The sequence below is a fragment of the Pygocentrus nattereri genome, chromosome 1, assembly GCF_015220715.1.
Source record: "Pygocentrus nattereri isolate fPygNat1 chromosome 1, fPygNat1.pri, whole genome shotgun sequence".
Lineage (NCBI taxonomy): Eukaryota > Metazoa > Chordata > Actinopteri > Characiformes > Serrasalmidae > Pygocentrus > Pygocentrus nattereri.
In genome coordinates this window covers 22,503,134-22,526,623 of record NC_051211.1, presented here as the reverse complement: position 1 = coordinate 22,526,623, position 23,490 = coordinate 22,503,134, and the positions used below count along the sequence as shown (strand labels likewise).

General features: G+C 41.7%; 1 protein-coding gene across 9 annotated transcripts; it reads right to left on the bottom strand.

The window, feature by feature from the left end:
* Positions 1-650: 650 nt before the first annotated feature.
* Positions 651-22,414, bottom strand: tpm3 (tropomyosin 3). Of its 9 annotated transcripts, none has more exons than XM_017720070.2 (10): positions 22,124-22,414; positions 21,089-21,214; positions 12,056-12,189; positions 11,819-11,936; positions 11,468-11,538; positions 10,558-10,633; positions 7,193-7,255; positions 6,163-6,232; positions 5,814-5,892; positions 4,221-4,611 (listed from the first exon to the last, which is right to left on the bottom strand). In XM_017720070.2, the coding sequence occupies exons 1-10, from the start codon at positions 22,235-22,237 to the stop codon at positions 4,608-4,610; spliced, it is 855 nt and encodes a 284-aa protein (XP_017575559.1). In that variant the 5' UTR covers positions 22,238-22,414; the 3' UTR covers positions 4,221-4,607. The 9 variants fall into 9 exon arrangements, with proteins under 9 accessions (XP_017575562.1, XP_017575561.1, XP_017575565.1 ...); XM_017720069.2 differs by lacking the exon at positions 10,558-10,633 and adding an exon at positions 9,111-9,186; XM_017720073.2 differs by lacking the exons at positions 4,221-4,611; positions 5,814-5,892 and adding an exon at positions 651-1,912.
* Positions 22,415-23,490: the final 1,076 nt, after the last annotated feature.

Sequence of the window (23,490 nt, the reverse complement as noted above, 5' to 3'; positions counted from 1 at the left end):
AAGCACCCCAACTTTGGAATAATCTTTGTCAGTGTTCGGGACTCAGACACAGCCTGTCTTTAAACAAGTAAGTTTTTAGCCTAAACTTATCAAGCTTTTGGTAATTAGCCATCCCTGTCAGATATAAGGTGTAGATCTGGGGGTTTATGGTCACAGAGTATTACGGTTAGCTGCGAGTGTTGGTGCTGTCGTACCGCTGCTCTCATGCGCTCACTCAAGTTTGCTGATGGTGAGTGGAGGGGTGCTGACATCTCAGTGTCACTTCTGTTACCTTTCTGGTTTCTCTCTTTTAGTCAGGCTGTAATATTTAGACCTGCCGGAGTCTCCCGAGTCCTGCTGCACTCTATAATCAGTCACTCTTCAGAGAACTAACTCTCTACACATCCTTTGTGATCTGATGCTGTTGCTTCTTCGGCCTTGATCGGGTGTCCACTGCTCGCCAGCCTTCTGGATCGTTTTGACCACCGTTGAAGTTTCACGCTCTACATCACTGTGTAAACCTCACTCTCATGAACTGACCCTCCTGATGCTCCTGCTGCATGAACTGCATGAAAAATAGCAGGGACTGAGAAAAAAAAAAAAATCACTTTGATATGCAAAATATTCCTCAGCATTAGGAATAAATAAAAATGGCTTTGCACTACTTGGAATGACAGTAAAAATCATGATCTTTATTTTAAAAAAAAATCATTACACAAGACAAAGACAGTAAACAAAGTGATTATATATTTTGGGCTTTTCCAGTTAAAACTATGCATTCACCCTTAAATCTTTTATTTATTACTTTTAAGTGTTGCATTTTCTCCCAGTTGCTGTATATGCACTACTTACAGACCTCTGAGCATCTAGTTTGGCAGTGATGCTTTCAGTTGGCTGTAAAACCAATCCCTTTCTCCTCTTGGATTACTTAAACTATTGCCCTATTAAAAGGAGGCAAATATAGTCCATCATTCTAAATGAAAGCTTAATGAATTCCAGGACTTGGCTCATTCTGCTCCGAGGATGGTTGCTATAAGCCCATAACAGTGCAGCGATTCACACAGTGGTCCAATAAGGCGGGGGTGGGGAGGGGGGGTGACTTAAAATGCAGAAACGAAACAAAAACATACATTATGGTGACAACAAATGAATACCTCCCCTTTCAAAAATCAACAGCCTTCACAGAACTACGAAGTATTTTGTTTTAATAGATCATCTGATGTGGTTTTGGATCCAAAAGCCTACATGAACAAGGAAGAGAAAGTAGAGATGTGAAGGAGAAAGAGGAAGAACAAAGGAATCAGAGAAGTGGACTGCAGCAAAAAAAAACATTCAACAGTGGCTTAACGGTTTGAAGTCAGCAGTTCATCATCACCTTATTCAGAGGCTTTTGGGGTGGCCTTGCCTTGGACTGTATTTAAGCTTCATCAGAACCAAAGCAACATATATTTAAAGCTTCAGATGAAACATCTTACTTGAAGGGACATTGGCATGTGAAACAGCTCTGATAAAAGCTCTCCCCCCCCCCCCCCCCCAAAAAAATTTAAAAATAAAACACCACACCAATATACATACTTGGATTTGACACTTCGAGGTCAGATTGGCTCTGAAATTACAAGGCAAAGTGAATGAAAAAAAAAAAACCTGCTGAAAGTTTTGCTCAAAAGGAACAAGAGCTAATTGGCTGATGAGCTCTGCCTTAAAAAGTGGAAAAAGTGGAATTGGGAAAGGGGGTGGGGGGTGACATGAAGTAACACAGTTTTAAGCAAATTAAGGCTGGACCAAATGTGAGAGATGATGAGATGACTGTGTCGAAATGGGAAACAGGGGAACGTCCTCATCTAGAACTTTTAGAAGCTGTTGAGTTCGCTCAGGGTCTGTTCCAGGGTGGAATTGATCTTGAGGTTCTCCTCTTTGGCGTCTCTGAGCTTTTCTGCAAGTTGGGGAAAAAAACGAGATAGCAATGAAACAAAGTTTCAGAACCAGCATTTTCATAGCCACATCAACTGCTTGAAAGCAGTTTATTTTGATCATTTCATGCATGGAAAAAAAGGGTAGGTGATCATTCGTGCCATTTTCTTTGTTATAACAACTCTTAAAAACAACTCCCGGTGATCAGTATGAAATAAAGCTCAAACCATACCTTTAAGCGCTCTTGAATTTATTTAGCCGTAGTGAGGAGTCAAAATGTCAACGTTTTGGCCTAGCTGGCCTTAATAAAAGGCAAACGATTAAAGTGACCACTGATTTAATACTCCACAGTCTTGCATTTGTATAAGTCAGAGACTTTCAGTATCAACATCCACAGATGCACCGTTACACCGTTGCAGATAGAAATGTCTGTGTTACACAAGAAACCACATTTAGGGATGTGATGCCATTTGGAACAACCAAACTGTGCTAAGGCAAAGATGCCTACTCCTGGTCCTACAGATCTACCATTCTGGAGAGTTTGGATCCAACACAACTGGCACCAACATTCAAACGCTCACCAGGGGCTTCATTACCTACATCAGTTGTATTAGGTTAGAGTTGGAAACTGCAGGCTGGTATTACAGGATCACAACTCGGCACCCCTTAATCTCAGCCTCAGACGCTCCCCCCACATGAAAAGGGAGTGTTTGATATCATTTGTGCACAAAGCTGGCCACATCTATTGTGATTGTCAGTTGCATTCCACTTAGCTGACTGCACGTTTGTGTAAATGCACTCATGTTCAGCATGTTTGATCAGTCAGATGAAACAAAGTACTGTTTCTGCAGCTAAACAATGGCAAACAGTTGCCTGCACTACACACTGTAATGAGAGATTTCTTTCAGAGCAAAATCAGTCGTTCACAGTAAAAACAGCAGGCTTTGCATGTCAATCTGACTCTTCCTGACTTGGTCACATTATGTGGAGAACACCACGAGACTCTTCATTCTTGCGACCAGCCACCACTATGCTGAAGAAACTCTCGTATAAACACAGTTCTTGTTATGTCCCCATTTTACAGTTATGTTACAAATTTATTTATAAGCAGTTTCTTGCATCAATTTAGACTTGCTGAATTTTACTGTTTCTTCCTAAACATCTGGACATTTAAATCGTTAAGAAGTAGTTTGATCCAAAAATGATCCATTCTAGAGAAACAGACGGGTGTTGTACACAGTTGATGGTGATCATAACTACAAGTCTGAAGAGTTTAATGTCTTATTCATGCATTCATTCTATAATATTATATATAATTAAAATCATATTCAAAATATCAATATGCTGCCCAATGCTGGAGACATTGTTTCATAAAGCTGATTTGTGCCAGAAAGGTATATGCAGGGCCTTGTAGGGCAAAATAGTTCCCATTAAATTACTGATATTACATATTAAAAACTCAAGACAAATGTGAGCTCACTGGTTGTTAAAAATACTTAAAAAAAAAGATAACTATAGTAGACATCAAACCCCTGTTTCCCCATCACCACCACTGTAAAGAAATCTGAATAATTTCCTACGCTACACCCATTTCAAACCACTGGCCTCTCTAATTAAATTACAAATTGAATTTCATCTTAATTTTTACAACTCGCAAGTGACATTGGAATATCTGAATTTTCAATCCATGTTTTGACCACAAAGGTATACTTGCAGATAATAGTTATTGGAATTTGCTGGCTCCTTCAAATGGCATGTTTGCGTCAGCTCACTTCTATCTATAGCGCAAGAAGCAAATTTTATAACTTGTGCCTTTTCTCCGTATCTCTCAGTCCTACCTCATAAAAAGTCGTATCTAATTTGATCTTCAAGAACGTTTTTGAAAGTCATATAAGGAAACATCTGTTTAGTTCTTCTTTTGGTGGTTCTTCATTTCCAGAGCTGTTGTAGCTACAGTTTTGTTGCCCAAAACATCGCCAAAATCCACTGGATTCAAACCAGTTAGTACTAATACTACAAAGAAGTAACTTTAGGATAAGAAATTAAATTAATCTAAAAAGGAGCAAAGGTTCCCAGATCCAGGCGTCATAGAATGCTCCTTTCCCCCCCAAAAAGTTTAATTTCTCTCATTAAAGCCACATCTGGGCTCCTGTGAACAAAGATTAGTCTTGCTCCTACTTCTAGATTCACGTGACTAATGAGGGTCTTAAACATTAATTGTGTGAATATGAACACTAGATTAAGGGTCATAGAATAAAATAATGAGCATATGCAAGCCGTTGCGGTTGTCAATACCCCAGACCAGTCTAAGAAAGTGAGACAAGTAAACATTTAAAAGAGAGAATAAGGGTTCTTTTCCCCCTCCCTTCATTTAGCATGTACACAGAGCATCAAAATACAGCAGAAAGACAAAGGAGAAAGAGCTGAAGAGAGAAAAAATATACACTGACCAAACACAGTTCATGTTCAATTACTCTATCAAAGCCTGATATAATTACATACGACAGCACAGAGGGAAAAGAAAAGGCACAGAATGCATGGACTTAATAAATAGACAAAAGATAAACAGAATAAAGACAAATACATAAAACTGGAGATACAGAGAGAAGGTGAAGGACGAAGCGGAGGGGAGCATGAGGGATTGAGATGGACAGAAGGCGAAGAGGGCCAAGGAGAATTGCTTGAAGTCAAAGTCAGCCAGAGTAAAGTCCAGAATCTTATCTGTAAACAAACAGGGGTGATAAACATCTCAATACAGACTGACCACTTAACACCAGTCTTTTTCAGCCAAACCAAACTAAACCCAACAGACACAGTTAAAGGGCACATATCCTACTTTTTTCCTTTGACCTTCACTTCTGATATTTCTATTGGTTTCTGCACCACAACAGTTCCAAATCATCTTTCCATTATTATTATTTCCTTTTCAGGACCTCTTTTAATCTCTCTGAATTAGTTTTACAACTCTACCAATTTTGTTACTGTGCAACGTAGATTACCTCTCTTAGGACTCGCACTGTATCGTGCCTTACTTTGACATCAATGTGAATGAGCGGCACTAAACTGCTATAGGCCATACATGTAAATGTGCTGGTTTTTGTGACATCAGAAGCAACAATGAATTCAAAACAGGCCATCCCCCAACCCCCCCCCCCCCCCCCCCCCCCTTCATAATTTCCATATGTGGACAGTACAGACTGAGTACATGTTAAAATTTTTCACAAAAACACAAATGGAAAATCAGTCCCTCTGGGAATTTGCAATTACAAACCCAAGCCAATTCAACCAATCCTCACATTTTTTCTACATTATCACAAGATTCAAACACCACATTATGATCACGTTAATTGCCCTTTAAAGCATAAATATTGTGACGACCGGTCGAAACTGAGGGCCATTAAAAAAAATATTTGCAATAGCAGGCTCCTGGAGAAACTACTCACTTTCTAACTAGCTACCTGTATGCATGTCTTCCATGATATGGGCCCTTTAAACAGTACCAGCATACTTTAGGTAAATATAGGTTACATGTGTTAACACCACACCACAGCAATCTTGGGAGCTTTATGAGTGCACAACTACAGTGAGAGAAAAGAGTTAATAACACTTCAGCCTGGTTGCTTGTGTGAAAACAGGAAACTCGATCACACACTCCATGCAGTGCTCGCTTCAGCCACAGTAGTGCATCAGCTGCTCACACAGCATAAAATTAATTGAAGTACATCCATCACACACAGTTTACGGCTGCGTCTCAAACATGGGGACTAAACCTAACACGGTGGAGTTACGAAGCCCAGATGGGCCATTATATTAAATGCATTATACTGAACTGCGAGGCTCTCCGTGAGGCTCAGATGGTAGCACAGCTCACACAGCAAGTGAAAGACCAAGCACGTGCACACACACTACAGGCTAGTAATTACATAGAGGTCATGTCGTTGAGGGCGTGATCCAGCTCTTCACTAATGGCCTTGTACTTGAGTTTCTGAGCATAGAGCTCATCTGTTCGTAGAAAGAAAGAAAAAGGGAAAAAAAAAGAAACAGAAAGAAAAGTAGATGATATGGAAGAACACAATAAGGAAGGAGGGAAAAGAATTATGATTATGCCGTGTAAGACAGTAAACCAAAGAACACAGTGAATGAGGGAGCATGTGATAAATGGAAGAAGAGTGAGTGAATGTAGGATGAGGGTTTCTGCAGGGGTTAGGAGGATGGAGGCAGCTAGAAACCTCCAAGTGAAGCCTGGGGGAGGGGGGAGGGGTGAGGCCCTACCTTCCAGGTCATCAATGGTCTTCTCCAGCTTGGCCACAGACCTCTCTGCAAACTCAGCACGGGTCTCAGCCTATGAGACACATGCACTTAAAAGTTAAACACTTGCCGGATCAATAAAATAATGAACACACAGACGCTGAAACTGTAGAGAGCCACAGGCAGAACATCAGAATCAACATCAATAAGTCCTAAGAGACTGGACTACACTGTAGCTCATTGTCACAACAGAACTCTAAGAAACAACGTTTTTAAACGAGAAGAAAATAACCTAATGCATGCAAAGAGAGATGGTACTGGGAAAAATGAACTCAATCCAAATCTATCCTGAAATAGGACAGTCACACTCCCTACTTTTAGATGCTCATCTTCAGTGAAGTGCTTCAGTGACTTTTAAATATAATTTAAATAAATATTTTAAAGATTTGCAGGTTTTTGGAAATCTGATTCTGTTTACTGGCAGGTTTTTGTTTAGTCAACCTTTGAAATGATCAGAAGGGTTATACAGAATCCTAAATAATTACAGATCAAGTATGAAATTTATACATACATTTTACACTACTACTACTAATTATCATTATTAATAATTATAGTCTCCAACTCTCCTCCTAGGGAGTTTAGTTCCAACCTGCATTTAACATGCAGTCTCCTCCTTGACCTACACTAATGCATCTGGTCCATCTAATCAGGTTCTTCTCAAAGAAGTTCTTTAGACGTTCTCAGGGACCTACAGACAGTGCAAAATTTTGCTAAAAATTTAAATTGCAACACATATGGATAGAGCTACAATGGAGACCATATGGGTCTCTCACGCGTGTGTGGCAGACCGCGGACTGAACTACACTTCACAGGAAGGAAAACCTCCAGGACCAGAGTGGGTGTTGCACTGTTGCAGATAGTGTGGCATTAGCATAACTAGATTTTATTCCAAGTACTTCTTGAGCATTTCTAGGGCATCTGGAATTGATCAATGAATTGACAGTCTGGGAATGAGGGTGACATGTTCCATGACAAAACTGGAGAGTGAGCTCACCTCTTTCAGCTTATCAGTCAGGATCTTGATCTCCTCCTCATATTTGTCCTCTTTCTGGGAGTACTATAGACACAGAGGAAGGAGAGAAGGGTGAACAACAAAACTAATATACACTCAACATAGCACCAACAGTAACACACAAACATGCATAAAAGGTTAACTACTAGAGCCAACAGAAAAGGTCCCAACTCAAACAGTGGTTGAAGATGATTGAGCAAAAAAAAAGTAGTATTTTGTTGTAGATGTTTGTGTTTGCTGGGCTGCTGTTGTGCAAGTTCTGGGAAACACAGTGGTGAGGTGTTGGGTGCGCTGCCAGGACTTTAAACAGATCAGGACATGTGCAGTGGAATGTGGATCACAGAAGAATGACCATATTTATACATGGAACACCGAGAGCAAGAACACTTTCAGTATTTAAGAACAAGCAAGAGAAACATGTACCTACTCACTGGTGAATGAGAGTCGCACATGTTTCCCAATGACTGCTTTCCAAATGCAATATATAATTACACAATATTACAGAAACTATTTACATGGGGAATACTAAAATTAAATACTGCGATTTAAAAATGTCACTATGGCAGGAAAATCATCATCATCATCATCATCATCATCATCATCATCATCATCCCGTCACTTTCAACCACATTCAGCCCACACTAAATAAATACGACAAAGCCACCGACTGAAATCCTTGTCAGGACAAGTGCCTCTGCATTAGATAAAAGGTCCTGGCTTGTATTCCTTTATAAACAACTTACACAAACCAAATGTGTACACAAACATGTCTTTTAGCCACAGAATTACCTGAGCACAACAACGTTTCAAAGGAAAGCTGCCTTTGGTACATAGGATGGATAGAACCCACAGCTACAGCTCAAATTAATGTTAAAGTTAATTCTTGCCATTGTTTTTAACAATGACATTTACTCAAGATCCTTAGTACTACTCTGCTTGTTTCTAGTAGTATAAGGACAGTGAGACGCTGGATTATTACACCATTGTCCTCAGTGTATACTGATTAGCATCTCAAGATGGTTAACAGTGGGGGAAGTGAAGGTCTTCCACTTGCCTGCATTTGATTAGAGCTTCTTCCTGATGTAATAGGCTCTACATTGTAATGTGGTTCAACATGTTTGGCCTTTTGCTGTGAATGATGAAACACAGCTGTATGGCCAGGAAAAGGCCACTTGTAAAGGCATGAGATCATTCATGTCCACATGACCAGACAGAAGAAGTCATTGATTGGGCAATTAAGGTGGAGCAGCTGCGATTAGCTAGGGAACGGGAGGGGTGGGAGGCATCTTCAAGATATAACTAGAAGATACTAATTGCATCACTATTATTAAAAAAAAAAAAAAAAAAAAAAAAGTAGCACTTCTACTCCTGGTCAGGCCTGCAGTCCTGCAAGGGACATTTCGGTGTTCGTTGCTCCAAACACAACAGCACAAATTCCTAAAGATAAGGTCACACGTTCATGCCATGCAGCGCTAGACAAGTCTTGCTAACCCTGTGTGAAGGAATTCAAACATTTATCAGCTCTCAGTAGATCTGTTTTGACAGAGCTTTGGCAGCTGTACAAAGTTGTAGCTCTAACAATTCAGAGATACTAGGCAGAGCAGGTAGTGGCTCATTTAATGAGGGCTCAAGTCACTCTCACCAAACCCCATGCTTATTATTTTCTTCTGCCGCTATGTTTGAAACGTGGACTGCTACATCATTGACGTGACAGATCCGTTTCCATCACTGTTTTTCACATTTCACTTTTAGTCAACCAACTTTTTGACCCAATTCATGCATAAAACCTTTTAGCCAGGCTTAGCTTTAATGCACATTTTCAAACTCCGCACAAGAGTTGGCGTTTTCCATCCAACACACTGGCTGGTCCCTAAAAGATCATGCAACACACACCCCCTACCTTCTCAGCCTGGGCCTCCAGACTCTTTAGATTGTTGGTGACATTTTTCAGCTCCTCCTCCAGCTCAGCACATTTACTGTAAGCAGGGAAGCCATTTTGATTGTGGAAGCAAAGAAAGAGAGAGAGAGAGAGAGAGAGAGAGAGAGAGAGAGAGAGAGAGAGAGAGAGAGAGAGAGAGAGAGAGAGAGAGAGAGAGAGAGAGAGAGAGAGAGAGAGAGAGAGAGAGAGAGAGAGAGAGAGAGAGAGAGAGAGAGAGAGAGAGAGAGAGAGGTGCAAGAGGGGAAGTAAGAATGGAGAAATAGAACATGTACAAAATAGTAGAAGTATAGAGCTTAGGAGTGCACAGAGAAAGAAATGTCAGGTGATGTGACTGAAGGTAGTTGAACTCCCTAAATCCTGATCTTGTGTACACATTTTCCTTTGACACTGTTGTGTTTTTTTTTTTTTTTTTTTTAACCGAGCATAATCAAATATAAGCCAAAAGTGCTCCTGATGCAACTTTCCAGCAGTGCATACAGTAGATGCTCTTTAGTGGCCTGCGCCATCAAGATACACAGCATAAATGTTGCACTGACATGAAAAGCATTTACATTAAATTCAAGATCATGCTGTGAAGTTTCTCGCTACACTCATGCCAAAAGTCAAGAAGCAGCCCTACAACAGGCCAATTCATGCAGATTTAGTTGGCGAGATGCCTTGTTGTGGTGAGGGTGGCCGAGAAAGGAAGGAGGAGGGGGGGGGGCTGATTTGAAAGCTGCAGAGAACAGCAGAAGCAGAGACTGAGAATGGCCTTTGCCGGAGGAAGGAGTCCAGTATCTTTTCAGATGCCTTTAGAAGCTTTCACTGAAGATAACCATACACAAACATACATTCATGCACGCTTTCTCATCTTATAAACTGAACCTTCCAATGAAGTTAGATTTAACTACAGCAAGTCAACACAGTTCAGAACTCAAAAACATTAACCTCAAAAACAAGGAGCTCCAACATGCACAGAGATGCCCGTTTATTAGGCATCTACCTTGTACACAAATTCAGTGACCATTTCACCAGAAAAACCCACTATATGGGGGTACTAAAAAGGTTAAAATTACTCAGTTTAGTCCATCTGTTGCTGCATAATTTAAATCAGCCTCCATCTATTTATTATTAAATTGAAAACAGGCTATTATAGGACCATCGCTGATCAGATATTTGGTCGGTGGACTGTTCATACCACAGCAAGGGACACTTTCATAGTAGGAAGTCTTTGACAAGGCTACATATTTTGATTAAATTTCATTGGCATCAGAAAACTTTTTTTTTAAACAATCAGAACATGGGAGGGCCTAGACCCACCCCTCAGTGCCCCAGTAGCTACTCTCCTACATGATAGTGTGGTTTGACGAGTGATTTAGGCACTGCAGCGTTGATAAATGACACATATACACAAAAAACCCTCTTATACCTTTTCCTCAGAAGCCTGCAGAGTCTTCAGTGTTTGATCCAGAGCCCTTAGCTCCTCTTCCAAATGCTTCTTATTACTGTTAGTTCAGTAGAGAGGGTCACACCAAGGGTCAGTCATGCCGAGACACAGGAACGAGGTAAAGTTGGAGACGGACGCACACAAAGAGTAGTATTCCAGTCAAGACAAGTCATTCCTTTCATCATGCAAATGCAAACATTCCTCTCATGCCAAAGTCATATTTAAGAGCTTTATGATGAAAATGCAACTAGAAGCACAGTTAGACACTGACCAGTGCATCAATACTAACTTCATTAAATGGAACAGCTTTAACACAATTTCTTAAAACATAGTTGCTCTAAAATGGAAGTATGTCGTTCTAAAACGATACACTATTAATTCTCACTTTGTTAGGGAAAGTAAATACAATAACTACAATAAGCAATAACTGCCTCATTACAGCCCATACAAACTTGTTTAAGTGTTTTGTAAATTAAATGCAACAAGTGCTGCAGCATGTCCAAATAAAAGCACCTCTTAAAGTGTGACACTGCATGTCAGAAAAAAAAATATTTTAGACTTTATCAATGAAATGTAGGCTAATTAATTAAATGTCTTTATTGTGGTGTTTAATATCTTAAAGTGACAGTGAATGTTTAGAAATAATAATAAAAAAACAGGAAGAATATGGTGGAATATGAAACACTTATATTAAGTCTTATTTTAGCAATATTCAATTAACAAAACTTCCTAAGTCATATGTTGTTGAATGAACTCTTTGACTGTGCATCTCTACATACAATAGCCATATATTAAAGTAGTGGAGAAATGTGCACCTTACACTCTGTGATATGGCTGGAGCACTTTAGAGCGCGTATAGAATATGCAGTGTGTGTTAAGATGTATGACTCACGCCTCAGCCAGCTCTGCCCTCTCCTCGGTGCGCTCCAACTCTCCCTCCACAATCACCAGCTTACGAGCCACCTGTAAACACACACACAGACAGAGTTAATTGCTACCAGGTGCTGAATTCCTTCATACCAACCAGCTGGTGTACATGTGAGCTTTTCTACATGTGAGCGTATCTGATGACCTCACTTTGTAGCATACATTCTTCAGTGTGGTGCTGAGTGAGCACACTACTGAAAACCTGTGTGGTGCCTGTACCTGCCCGAGTACAGGACATGCATGTGTCAGCACGCCTTTTTAAAGATGCGAGTACAAACTGGCACCATGGAATAGTGTGCATGTGCATGCTGCTCACCTCCTCATACTTGCGGTCAGCCTCCTCAGCAATGTGCTTGGCCTCCTTCAGCTGGATCTCCTGCAACTCCATCTTCTCCTCATCCTTCAGAGCCCTGTTCTCAATCACTTTCATCCCTCTATTCCCACAGAGAAAGAAACATACATGTTTATGTGGTATTTTGGGAATTTACAGAGCATGTGTGTGTGTGCAGATGGCTTGTAAGGCTGGTGGTCATGGAGGGCATTGTGTATGTACCTCTCGCTCTCATCAGCTGCCTTCTCTGCCTCCTCTAGTTTCTGCAGGGCTGTGGCCAACCTCTCCTGAGCTCTGTCCAGCTCCTCCTCAACCAGCTGGATACGCCTGTTCAGAGAGGCCACTTCTGCCTCAGCCTACAACACATACACAAGAAACAATTAGCACACTTATGTTACATAAAGTAATGAAGACACAAGAAAAAAAAGGAATGGGAGAAGGAGAAGCAACAGGAGGCAGTCTGCTCTTGACAACTCAAGACTAATATAGTCAACTGCTTGAAGAATGACATAAATGAGCAATGAAGAGAGACATCTTGGCACTGCCCACACACAGGAATAAACAGTTTGCATTATCCTGCTTCCACAGGCACTTAAGTTACCATCTATGTTGATACTAACAGGCTTTAAGACAAGGTGTTGTATTAATATTAAAAAGGAGGGTAAATCTTTATGACAGTTCTGAGCAAAGAACCAAGACACACTGACATGTCTTAACAGTGCCACTGAAAAGGTCATCTACATAAAATAAACGGACTCTGTTGAGGTCAGATGTTTATAACGGTTACAGAAACAGTAGTTCAAACGATGATATCCCAACTGGATAAAGGTCTAAGAATTTCAGTACCAAAACTGAATTAATGTGAAAAATCGAACTGTCACCATTACGTCCATCTGTCTCTTCTGAGGACTGCATTTTCATAGAAACTCAATAAATAATAATCAAACTAAATAATCAAAATTTAGCATCGGGATGCTTTTTTTTTTGGTATTGTTTATGTACTTACACACACACACACACACACACACACACACACACACACAATATATATGTATGTATATCTTGCTGTTTTGGTAAAAACCTTGTATCTCCAAAATGGTAACTTTACAGTAGAAGGTTAAAACCTACTTTACTTTCAATGTAAGTCAATGGAACCAGAATTCTTTCCAAGTCATTGAGTCATTTCTTTTAATCCATTCATCATGAAATTTACACACAATGTAAAGGGCAACATAAACATTCATAAGTCAAAAACTGGAAAATTTCAAAACCTCATATCTCCATTTTACAACAGCGAGATATATATATATATATATATATATATATATATATATATATATATATATATATATATATATATATATATATATATTCATAAAAAAGGTGGTTGGTTTTGGTGGATATACATATAAAACCAACCACATTTTTTATGAATTTGTAAATAAATGTGTAGTTTTCTGGCCTGAACCAACCTCTGCCATGCATAAGCAGGGCTCTGTACATTAATCTGAACATGTAACTCAAATATCGAGCATCAAACCAAATCTTAACCGCAGTATCGAAAACCGTATCGAAGCCGGGAATCAGCACAGTGGCGCTCCCCGCAGCCGAAGTGCCGCCGGATGTTACGACATCGCTCACCAACTCTGGAGTTTCGCTCCTAATAAGGACTGAGCGCCGAGCTCATCTCCAACAGCGCCGCAGCGCGCCCGGCACGTCTGAATGACCGGAGGCGGTTTCCCTTCGACAAAAATGGGCGCAGTGAACACCAGTCAGGCGGGGGAGAGTGGACGCGGAGGTCGGCAGGAGATGAAACACCTGGTGTGGTCTGAGCAGGCCAGCGCCACTGAGGCACACCTGGTCCTCAGGTCTGCCCGACGCCTGTTAAGGTGGTCAGACTAACCGTCCTCCGGTTTCTCTGAGCCGTGTTAACGTGGCTGGTCTACCTGACTGACCATAAACAGGGCAGCCCTGCATTTCTGACCTGAACATACGTAAAACCCGAGGCCGAGCCTCAACGGGTTAAACATAAACACGAGCTTTAGCGGATGCTACCTGCTACAACCGGAGGCCTCGCTGGAAAAACAGCTGTAGTTTTACCTCAGAACTACATTAAACCAATGAAAGGGAAGAAACACAGCGATGAAACGAATGAAAAACGAGTAATATGTGGAGTTTTAAGGCCCGAAAGCTGGACTTTCCCTCACAGCTAGCGTCAACTTAGTCAGCTGCGGGCTAAATCAGATAAAAGGGAAGCCGAACTAGCATGTCGCTTCTTCATCTGGCGTTACTGTCGAGGATCTGTAGCTGTGGAAGCGTGGAGGAAGAAACCCGCGCGGTCGACCTGTTTGCTATCCTTTAAGTCAAATGTTGGAGCTGCGCTCTCCTCACGGCCCCAAACAGGGAAGTCCTGCTGGGATGCTGCCTCTAAATACCTTTCATTGCTGGACGGGGCGTCGATGCAGGGCGTGAAAGAGCCGCGGTCTCTCTCCGCAGCTCAGCGGAGCCGACCGACATCGCTGACCCACCTATAAAGCGCTCTGTGGGTGGAGGCTGGAGAAGTGATGGTCGGTGTGGTGTGAGTTAACGTTACCTGCTCCCTCGCGCGCTTCTCCTCCTCGACCTGCCTCTGCAAGCCCTCGGCCTTTATCTCCGCGTCGTCCGCCTGCTGCTGCAGGACCTTGATCTTTCTCTTCACCGCGTCGAGGCTGTTGACTCCGGCCATGGCAATGCGCTGCTCGGGTTAGTAGTGTGCTCGAGTGATCAGTGTGTGCTCTCAGAGCTGGAAGCAGCGTAGCGGACAGGGCGGTGAAAAAACGGCACCAACGCCCCGCCAACGAGTCAAATCAGACAGTAGAGGAGCGGGAGAGTCAGAGGGGCTCAGGAGGCGCTACGAAGCCCGTCTCGCTAGATTGACACCGATTTAAGGAGAACTTTAAACCGCTAGTGTTCAGGCGCTTGGTAGACTTTAGTAGCCCGGTCGTAGCCAGGGAGCTCCGAAAGTCGACTCTTCTTGCTTCTTCTCTGTAGAAGGACGTGGCAAGTTCTCCTCAACTCACCGCTGGAGAGACGGGCACAGAGAGCTGGGCTCCTTCGCCTTAACGCCGCCGCTTTCGGATTTCAGCTTCGAAGCTGAAGTAGAAGATAAAACTCGTGGCGGTGGAGTGGAGTCCAGTCTTATCTCTCCTCTCTCCTCCCCTTCACTCTCTCTCGCCCAGTTTGTTCGTTTGCCTCGACTCTTCCTTTTTCAGCCGCACTTCCGTCTTGCTCCACCCAGTCTCCGACGGTTTGGAGAAACAATCGGGTGGAAGTGCTGATCCTGGATCAGAGGCGGCGACTTTCTGACGGCGAACAGGCGTCGCCAGCTGATCTCCGGACAGCGACTGGTCTCGCCCCGCGGTGTGGTCGAGGTGCTCGTGCGGGGGGGGGACCACCCCTGGATTACACGTGTCCAGGTACAATGACGCAGAGCGACTAAATCATTGTGGCATTCCGGGCCGCTCCTTCACCGAGGCGGGGCTGGGTAGGATTGTCGCGTTGCTGGGGTTGAGTAAGAAGTTTTAAACCCCCTGAAGAACCCTGGCTGACTCAATGTGCTGCCTTTCCGTCTTTTTTTTTACCACCTAGTCACAATATAAGTAGGTGCACGCAGGTTTTGAGCCAAATCCGTGTAGATCAAGTTCTCTTTGGTAAGTTAAAGCCATGTTTGGCACTTGAATGAATCCAGAATGGAAACCACATTCCTGGTGATCAGATCATGTCTTCTTCCATGTCATGTGTCATTAAAATCAACAGTGCTGCGCTTACACATCCAGGTGTGTGTGCCAGTCTGGCTCTCATGCCCTCTCTCGCTTACAACACAACAGGATGCTGAAACATGTCCTTACACACTTTACCTCACGATGAAGTCACTGCCAGCGCTGATCTAGATGCTACTTGCATACAAACTGTTTCAACAAGCTGTTTCACAGTTTGATTGTTCCTCTGTCGAGGTCCATAAGGGTACGTTCAGTAGTCGAAAGACTGAAAGGGGTGAATACCAGTCATTTACCTTCCTCGTGATTGTGTTAATAGAATATTATACAGCAAATTTATGTTAAACCTTATAGTTCTTTGGTTGTTTTTTCTTACTGTCTCCTTTGTCTGTGTATCTTAGCTCGAAGTAAACTAAGCAGGAAAACAGCTTTGGCAGCAGTTCTGAAGTCTAATTGCCCAGGTGTAGTGCAGATTAAGCACTACAATGAATATAGTATAAGCAAATAGGACAGGAAACCTGACAACCCTGTGGCCACTCTTTCCAAAGCAAACAGAAATTGCAGGGCAGTAAAAGTCTGTGAGGTACACCTGCAGTATTGATACTGTAGAGATTTGAGCTGTATATTATCTCAGTGTCTGGATCGCATATGTAGAAATTAAATCAGGTAGTAAAAATCTAGAGATGCCAAGAGTACAGGCCGTACTAGTAACAAGACCAAGCATGAGGGCTTGCTGTCTTCTCTGTACAGTACATAAGGAAGAGCACTATTGCAACACCTTCTCCTGACTTTACACTGTGGTTTTGCATGAGCAATGACATTGTCATTATTTTACTAGCGCCGTATATTAGCAGTGTGATGTACACATCAGTGTTTAAGATGGGCCTGAGGGAGTGTATTTTGTCATGTTATTCAGATTCAAGCTCACAATATGCATAGTATATTAGTTTTAAACACTGTCCACTCACTGTCCACTCTATTAGACACTCCTACATTGTCAGTCCACCTTGTAGATATAAAGTCAGAGACGACAGCTCCTCTGCTGCTGCACAGTTTGTGCTGGTCATCCTCTAGTCCTTCGTCAGTGGTCACAGGACACTGTTGGCTGGATTTTTTTTTTTTGGTGGACTATTCTCAGTCCAGCAGTGACACTGAGGTGTTTAAAAACTCCAGCAGCACTGCTTTGTCTGATCCACTCAGACCAGCACAACACACACTAACACCACGTCAGTGTTACTACAGTGCTCAGAATGATCCGCCACCCAAATAGAACCTGCTCCCTGAGGGTCCGTGGAGGTCCTGACCACTGAAGAACAGGGTAAAATGGGGCTAACAAAGTATCAGAGAAACAGATGGACTACAGTCTGTAACTATAGAACTACAAAGTGCAGCTATACAGTAAGTGGAGCAGATAAAATGGACAAAGAGCGTAGAAACAAGGAGATGGTCATAATGTTATGACTCATCAGTGTATTTAATATTAATATCTTTGGCTCTTTTTCTATCCATTTTTATACTTTAATTTTCTCTTATAAATTTCTCTTATAGACCTGACGGAAATGTTGTTTAATGGATGATGTATAAAAGTAAAGCAGCACCTTGTCAAACATGTGGACTATCAGACTTATCGCTATTTATTATATCCGTTTGCCCCTTCCTGTCTCCCCATAGCGGTGTGAGAAATATTTCTGACTGTGTGAAATAAGCCTGTGAAGGGGCCAAACACATTTTATATGCACTACTATAATATCACCAGCAGATGGCGCCCACAACCAGGGGGTACGACCACGATAGCAATGTCTAATGTGGCAGGTCACTTGCCAGCTGTAGTTAAGACTTTGGTCCTGGAGGGGCAGAATCCTGTCCAGGTTTCCTGCTTAAACACACATGATTCAACCCATTAGTTGATTTGCTGATTTGGTTGGTGTATTAGAGCAGAGAAAGCATAAAACTGGTGGATTCTAGGCCTCATTTTCCCACCCCTTGTTTGATTGAAACCCTTTGTATTACATTATAGGGTAGTAGCCTACTCTTTGTTCTTTCGCACACAGAAAAGGAGGTCTTTAAATGCAAGCAAACTCCTTAATGAGTGACCAGACGTGCTGTGTATTCTGCGCTATGTTCAGGTTTTCCACTGGAATATTTCATTCATATGTCATATGAGCTCCCCAAGACATTGTCCACAAGACATTTCAGCCAACCAGTTTCCATAGACATGAACAGCACTAGTAATGCTGAAATGTACCTTTACAGCGAATCTGAGATCAAATGCAAATGATTATGATAAAGACATCATACGAGAAGAAGAAACATTTCAACATTAGATTTTAGTTGGTTTACACTGGTGTAAGACGAGTCTGCTAGCTGTTAGCAGAAATCTGAATACATGTTGGTCTGAGATGACAGGATTGACCACTCTTTACCCTTACATCTTACATAGAGGCAATAATGGACAGTAAAGAAGTAAATGTAATTCCTTATTGTACTTAAGTAGGTTTTGTGTATCTGTACTTTACTGTATTTCCATTTTGGGTGACGTTTTACTTTCACTCCACTACATTTCAGTTAAATATCTTACTTTTTACTCCGCTACATTTTGCGAAATCTGTTGTTCCTTTTGGCTTTTGCGCGCATAAAAATGTAACGTCAAAACCAGAAGCAGCAATCAGGGAACAGCGCGCACTTTGTTTTGAGCTTGTTTTAACACGGTTAGACATACCTAACCAGTGCAAGCGTAAGGCTCAACGTCAGTGCAGCAGCATAAAATAAAATATTCCTACATAAATGATGGAAGAAACTCGACTCTAACCTAACTTTGTGTAAATAGACCACAATACAGAAATATCTACACATATGCAGTCGTGACTGGCACGTTTCTTTTTTTCAGATTTTTTTCCTGAAACACTTTCATTTTAAAGTAACTTCATTTTGGCTAGTTTACGTTTATGAACAGAGACCTACTGATGCAATATAGTAAAGGAAAACTCATTCGCGAGCCTGTTTTTAAAGCAAGTTTTATACTTTTTAAAATACTTTTATATTTTAAACTTGTTTAAATTTAAACACATTTTTATTTAAACTAAGTTTCCCCTAAAATGAGTTGATAAAGCAAGAGTCTTGTTACAAAATTGATAATAGGACATTGGGGCCATAGTTAATCTTTCAGTACTTACTTTTGATACTTAAGTACATTGAAGGCAAATACTTTTGTACTTTTACTCAAGTTTAAGCCTAAAGGGAGGACGTGTACTTTTACTGGAGTAATACTTTACCTTGGGTATCTCTACTAACAAGCACATGGTTTGGGTACTTCGTCCACTGGTTAGAGGTAATAGTAACTGGAAGCTAAGCTAATAATTTCAGTAGTCACCTGTCAGTTTACAGAAGAGGTCATAGGGAACGAGGTGGTAGGCATGATCTTGACATCTAAGACACATACATCACATGCTAGAGTATCTATGAGACAGTATATCTAGGCACACATTTACTACACTCAATCACTGAGATATATTTAGTTGCAGAGTCTTATTTTTGATGCTGCCAACCCATGATACAACTAAACAACTGAGTTTATCTTTGTGGTTTCAACAGAAGCTGCAGCTAAGATTACACTGTCCTTTACCTCTCACATTCTCGTCATAGCTGTACAGCCTTACAGTGGGTTGGCCCCACAGGGCCAGTTACTCCGTGTTCTATTTAAAATCTTCCTTCATGATCCGCTCCGAAATACATGGCAATTAGCACAGACGTCTTGTGTGCTTAATTACACCCGATCGTCCTATGAAACCTGCTAACATCTATTACGAAACGAATCCAGTTCAGTTCAATTAAGCAACTTTTTTTTTTTTCTTTAACTGCAGAGGAGAAGAAGGTGAGCGATAGCTTGGCCGTGGGGTTTTGTCAAGGTTTTAAATAGGATTGGAAATGACAGCTGTAACGGCGGCAACCCACACTTGGTCTCCATTGGGAGCGGAGCTTATTGCCCCAGCTGACTGACCCAGGGTTGCCAGATTGCTGTAGGTAATAAATCTTCCTCAGATAGCTCTGCACAGTATGTCTCTCTTGCTCTGGTGTGAAAGGAAACAATAGGCAGTTCCTCAAGCTTAGTGTACATGCCTGCCATGCCCGAGGCCTTTAAATACACACTCACCATCATATATGCAGCTACTATTATCTACATAGCCTCTCACATTCAGTACTACATACGGCTGCATTAAGACCATCATGATCACACACACTGCTAATGCTATCGAAAGAGACATCATGGTATCTGCTAAAAGCTGAACACACACACACACACACACACACACACACACACACACACACTCACACATGTCAGAAGCCCTTCAGTCCAGGGATAACTCGAAGGCCACACATTAAAACAACAGGTGTGCCTGCTATATCCAGAACTCTGACCAAACAGTTAATAATGGACAGTGAAGTTAAAGATGGGCGAGACAACAGAGGAGACAGGATAGTCTTACACAGTTAGTGTACCTCTTTTAATTAAACTCTATTACATAATCAGCTATAAAATAGCTTCTAATAAACTGCAGATTTACTCTGAAGTGCAAGTGGTCATATTTGGAACATGTCATCCATTTTTTGACAGCAGTTAAAACAGTTACAAGTACTTATTTAATGCCTCAGAGTAGGAAGTGATGATCTGAGGTCAGGGCCCCTTTGACCTGAGTAAATCATCATTTATTTGGTGCAAATGGCATGATCAATCTGATCTGTTATTGCAGGCCCGATTTGAGATGAACTTTTTGTAGTGTCTAATAGGAAAAAAAAACAAATGCAGATATGCATTATTGTTCTATATATGTTTAAAAAGATAGATGCTATAGAAGAACTAAAGTGGTTCTCTAAGGGTTCTAAAGAGAACCATTTTTTTGTACATGAGATGTGCAGTATAAGCTGTACAATAAGCCTGACTGAGATGATCAGGAGGAAGAATACATAGATCATTTTGTCCTGTTCATAGGCATCAGATGTTGTATGCTTAGGATTCTATCATTTCAGCACAGAACATAAAGTCACAAGATACTAAAGCATAGCCTAGACTGTGCTAGGGGATCAGGGGTGAGGCTGTTCTTCAGCTCCTTTCAGACACACTGATTTATAACCCTAGAGCTAAACCAACAGTGTCCTTGTGGACATTACCACCCCATGGAGAACACATGCAGCAATAGCACTAAATAAGACCGTGTGTCACCCTTATGGCACTTGAGGCTGGGCAATGGAAAAACCGATGGACAGAGTAGAGACAGGGAGAGGGGGAAAAGGAACATAGACAGAAGATATAGCGGTGGGTGGGGAATATCTTGTTGACATCATAGTCAAAAGAGGGAAAAGAGACGGACAACTGCAGAGGATTAAATGGAGAGAATGAGAGGAATGGAGGGGTGGGGTAAGTGGAACCTGGGGATAAACTGTTGGGTACTTTGATGTGTTGGGGGGACTACATTTGTGTGCTTTGTGGTTTATTAACACTCACATCGGCAGCCTTTTTCTCGGCTATCTCTAGCTTCTCCTGGGCGTCTTTAAGGGCCTCGGAGTACTTATCCAGCTCATCCTCAGTTGCTTTCAGCTTCTTCTGCATCTGAATCAGCTCATCTTCATGCTTAGGGTGGAGAAAGAACAGATAAAAAAGTGTGAAACTTAACCCCCAACTTATCTGGCCCCATCAACCATATGCACTCTGCAGAAAGTTGTACAGCCCTGTCATAGCTTTATCTCAACACCATGTGGGTAAAAATATCATCACAGGGATGTCCCTCTCCCCTTCTTAATCCTGTAACTGCCCGTAGAGTTCTCTCCTTCCTCTGGATTCTTCCATAATCAGATCACAGCCTTCAGATGGATGACCCTGGCTTTCATCGTCCTGGCTACGATTACTTGCAGCAGGCCTTGGTGGTCAGGTCTTGTTCCCATGTTGATTTTGGGTTGTCATTGGCATTTCAGCAGGCTCTAAGTTTGATTCCAGACCCTCATAGGATGTATGTGTCACTCAGAATGCCACCTTGCTCGAGTTGATTAGATGACTCTAAACACCGCTTGTTGAATTTATCATGCTGGCTTGAAGGCCAAGTTGCCATATTTTATGAGACTGTAGTTGTAAGCCTAGTCTGTTTTACTGTACCAACTTTCTTCTACACCCTCTAAATTGAACTGGCTTAAAGCGATAACAAACCGACCTGATCCATGTATCCATATAATTTTAACACATAATACACATCCAAAATATAACAACAGATTTGGGATTTAAAAAAAAATATCTAGAAGACTATTGGGTGAGTCCACTAGCTTGGTCAGTACTACCAACTCAGTGCAGTTGGTAATTAGAACCTATATTCTAGAGGTAAATCTTTGCTGCGTTCATTTTCCCTTTAGAAATGACCTTAAAATTTGATGTCTTCTAGAATGCTGTCTCACTTAGCTACACCCAAGGAAAACCTCTAAATTCCATTAAAGCTAGTCCAGAAACATCTTAAGAGATATTAGTGGAGTTATTCCTCTCTCACTCTCTTACCTGTTTACTTCTTTCCTCAGCTGCTTTCCTGTCGGTCTCAGCCTGCTCTGCCTGGTCCAGAGCATTCTCCTTATCCAGCTTCAGCATCATCATCTTCTTCTTGATGGCCTCCATCTTGGCTCCGGTGTGTAGTGGTCACAGTAAGAGAATCAGGCAAAGGAGAATTCAGATGAATGAAGGCAAAAAGAAGGATGAAGCTCCAAGACCTTGCAGAGTGAGAGCGAGAGGGAGAAAAAGACAAAGGGAGGGAGGGACGGAGTGAAGGAAAGAGAGCCCAAACTCAGCAAGAGATAGGGCAAGGGCCTTTATATCAGGAGGACATTTTGCTCCTCCCATTTTGATGAGGCCACACCTCCTGCCATTGCCCCACCAAGTTTTCTCTCCTAGTAACTCACCTAATACAGGCATAAAACTGATCAGGCGGATCATATTAATGGTATTCGGCCTCATTTAGACGTACTGTAGGGAAATAGTAAGTGCTGCAATGTTTTTGATGTTTACAGTGGAGATTTCTCTTATAGTGTCCTCCCTGTCTTTGTCAACGTAGCTCTACTCCTCAAATCTCCTTTTTTGTTTTGTTTCTCTGGTCAGTTTGGAGTCGTCTTGTGTCTCGTTCTCACCTGTTAAAGACGATGGTGAGGCTTATGTGACAAACGAGACACAAGAAAGGTTTGAGGGTGATGGACAGAGCATGGCTTCTGCTATAATAAGACAAAGCCTTTGCTTTTGTGACAGGCACAGGTGTGTGTGTTTGTGTGTGTGTGTGTGTGTGTATGTGTGTGTGTGCATGTGTGACATTACTACCCTCCCCAGTGCAGTGCACTTATGGCCTGTCAATCGACACACTGATCACTTTACTGTTTTTTTCTAAGATGAGCCTCAGCTTTTATCTGGTTCACTGCATGAATTACGTTGGCTGTGTGATGTTCTAACACTTCCTGTGTCTTTTGGACAGATTTCTACACCTACATTTTTCATTTGTGTTCAACTGGTGCACAACAGCTATTGACTGCTTGTGTAACTTCGGCTCCTCATTACATAAAGGGTGCTCTATTTAGTGTGCTAGACAATGTGTAGTTTCCTTTGAATTCTCAGTGGTACCTGTTTTAGTCACTGTATGGCCATTCTCCAGCCAGATCACTGCACAGCAAACGCTGTAGTAAACAAGTAATTAGTGATGAAGTAAACTCTTCTGAACACAGTCTTTACAAGTATGGCATCTGTAGCTGTAATGTAGTGTAAGCTAATATAAGATAAGATAAGTTAAGATAATCCTTTATTAGACCCATAGCGGGGAAATTCACAGTATTACAGCATCAGCAGAGTAACAGGAGTAATATTATAAGCGTTTGGAGCTAATTGTTCTT

Bases quoted from the DNA above. Each gene is read 5' to 3' on its own strand.
- tpm3 (XM_017720073.2), bottom strand. From the start codon at position 22,237: ATGGAGGCCATCAAGAAGAAGATGATGATGCTGAAGCTGGATAAGGAG. The intron at 21,215-22,123 runs GTAAGAGAGTGA...CTCCACCCTAAG, and splicing joins CTGAGGAAAGAAGTAAACAG to CATGAAGATGAGCTGATTCA. The intron at 11,539-11,818 runs GTGAGCAGCATG...GTGTGTTTACAG, and splicing joins CTGACCGCAAGTATGAGGAG to GTGGCTCGTAAGCTGGTGAT.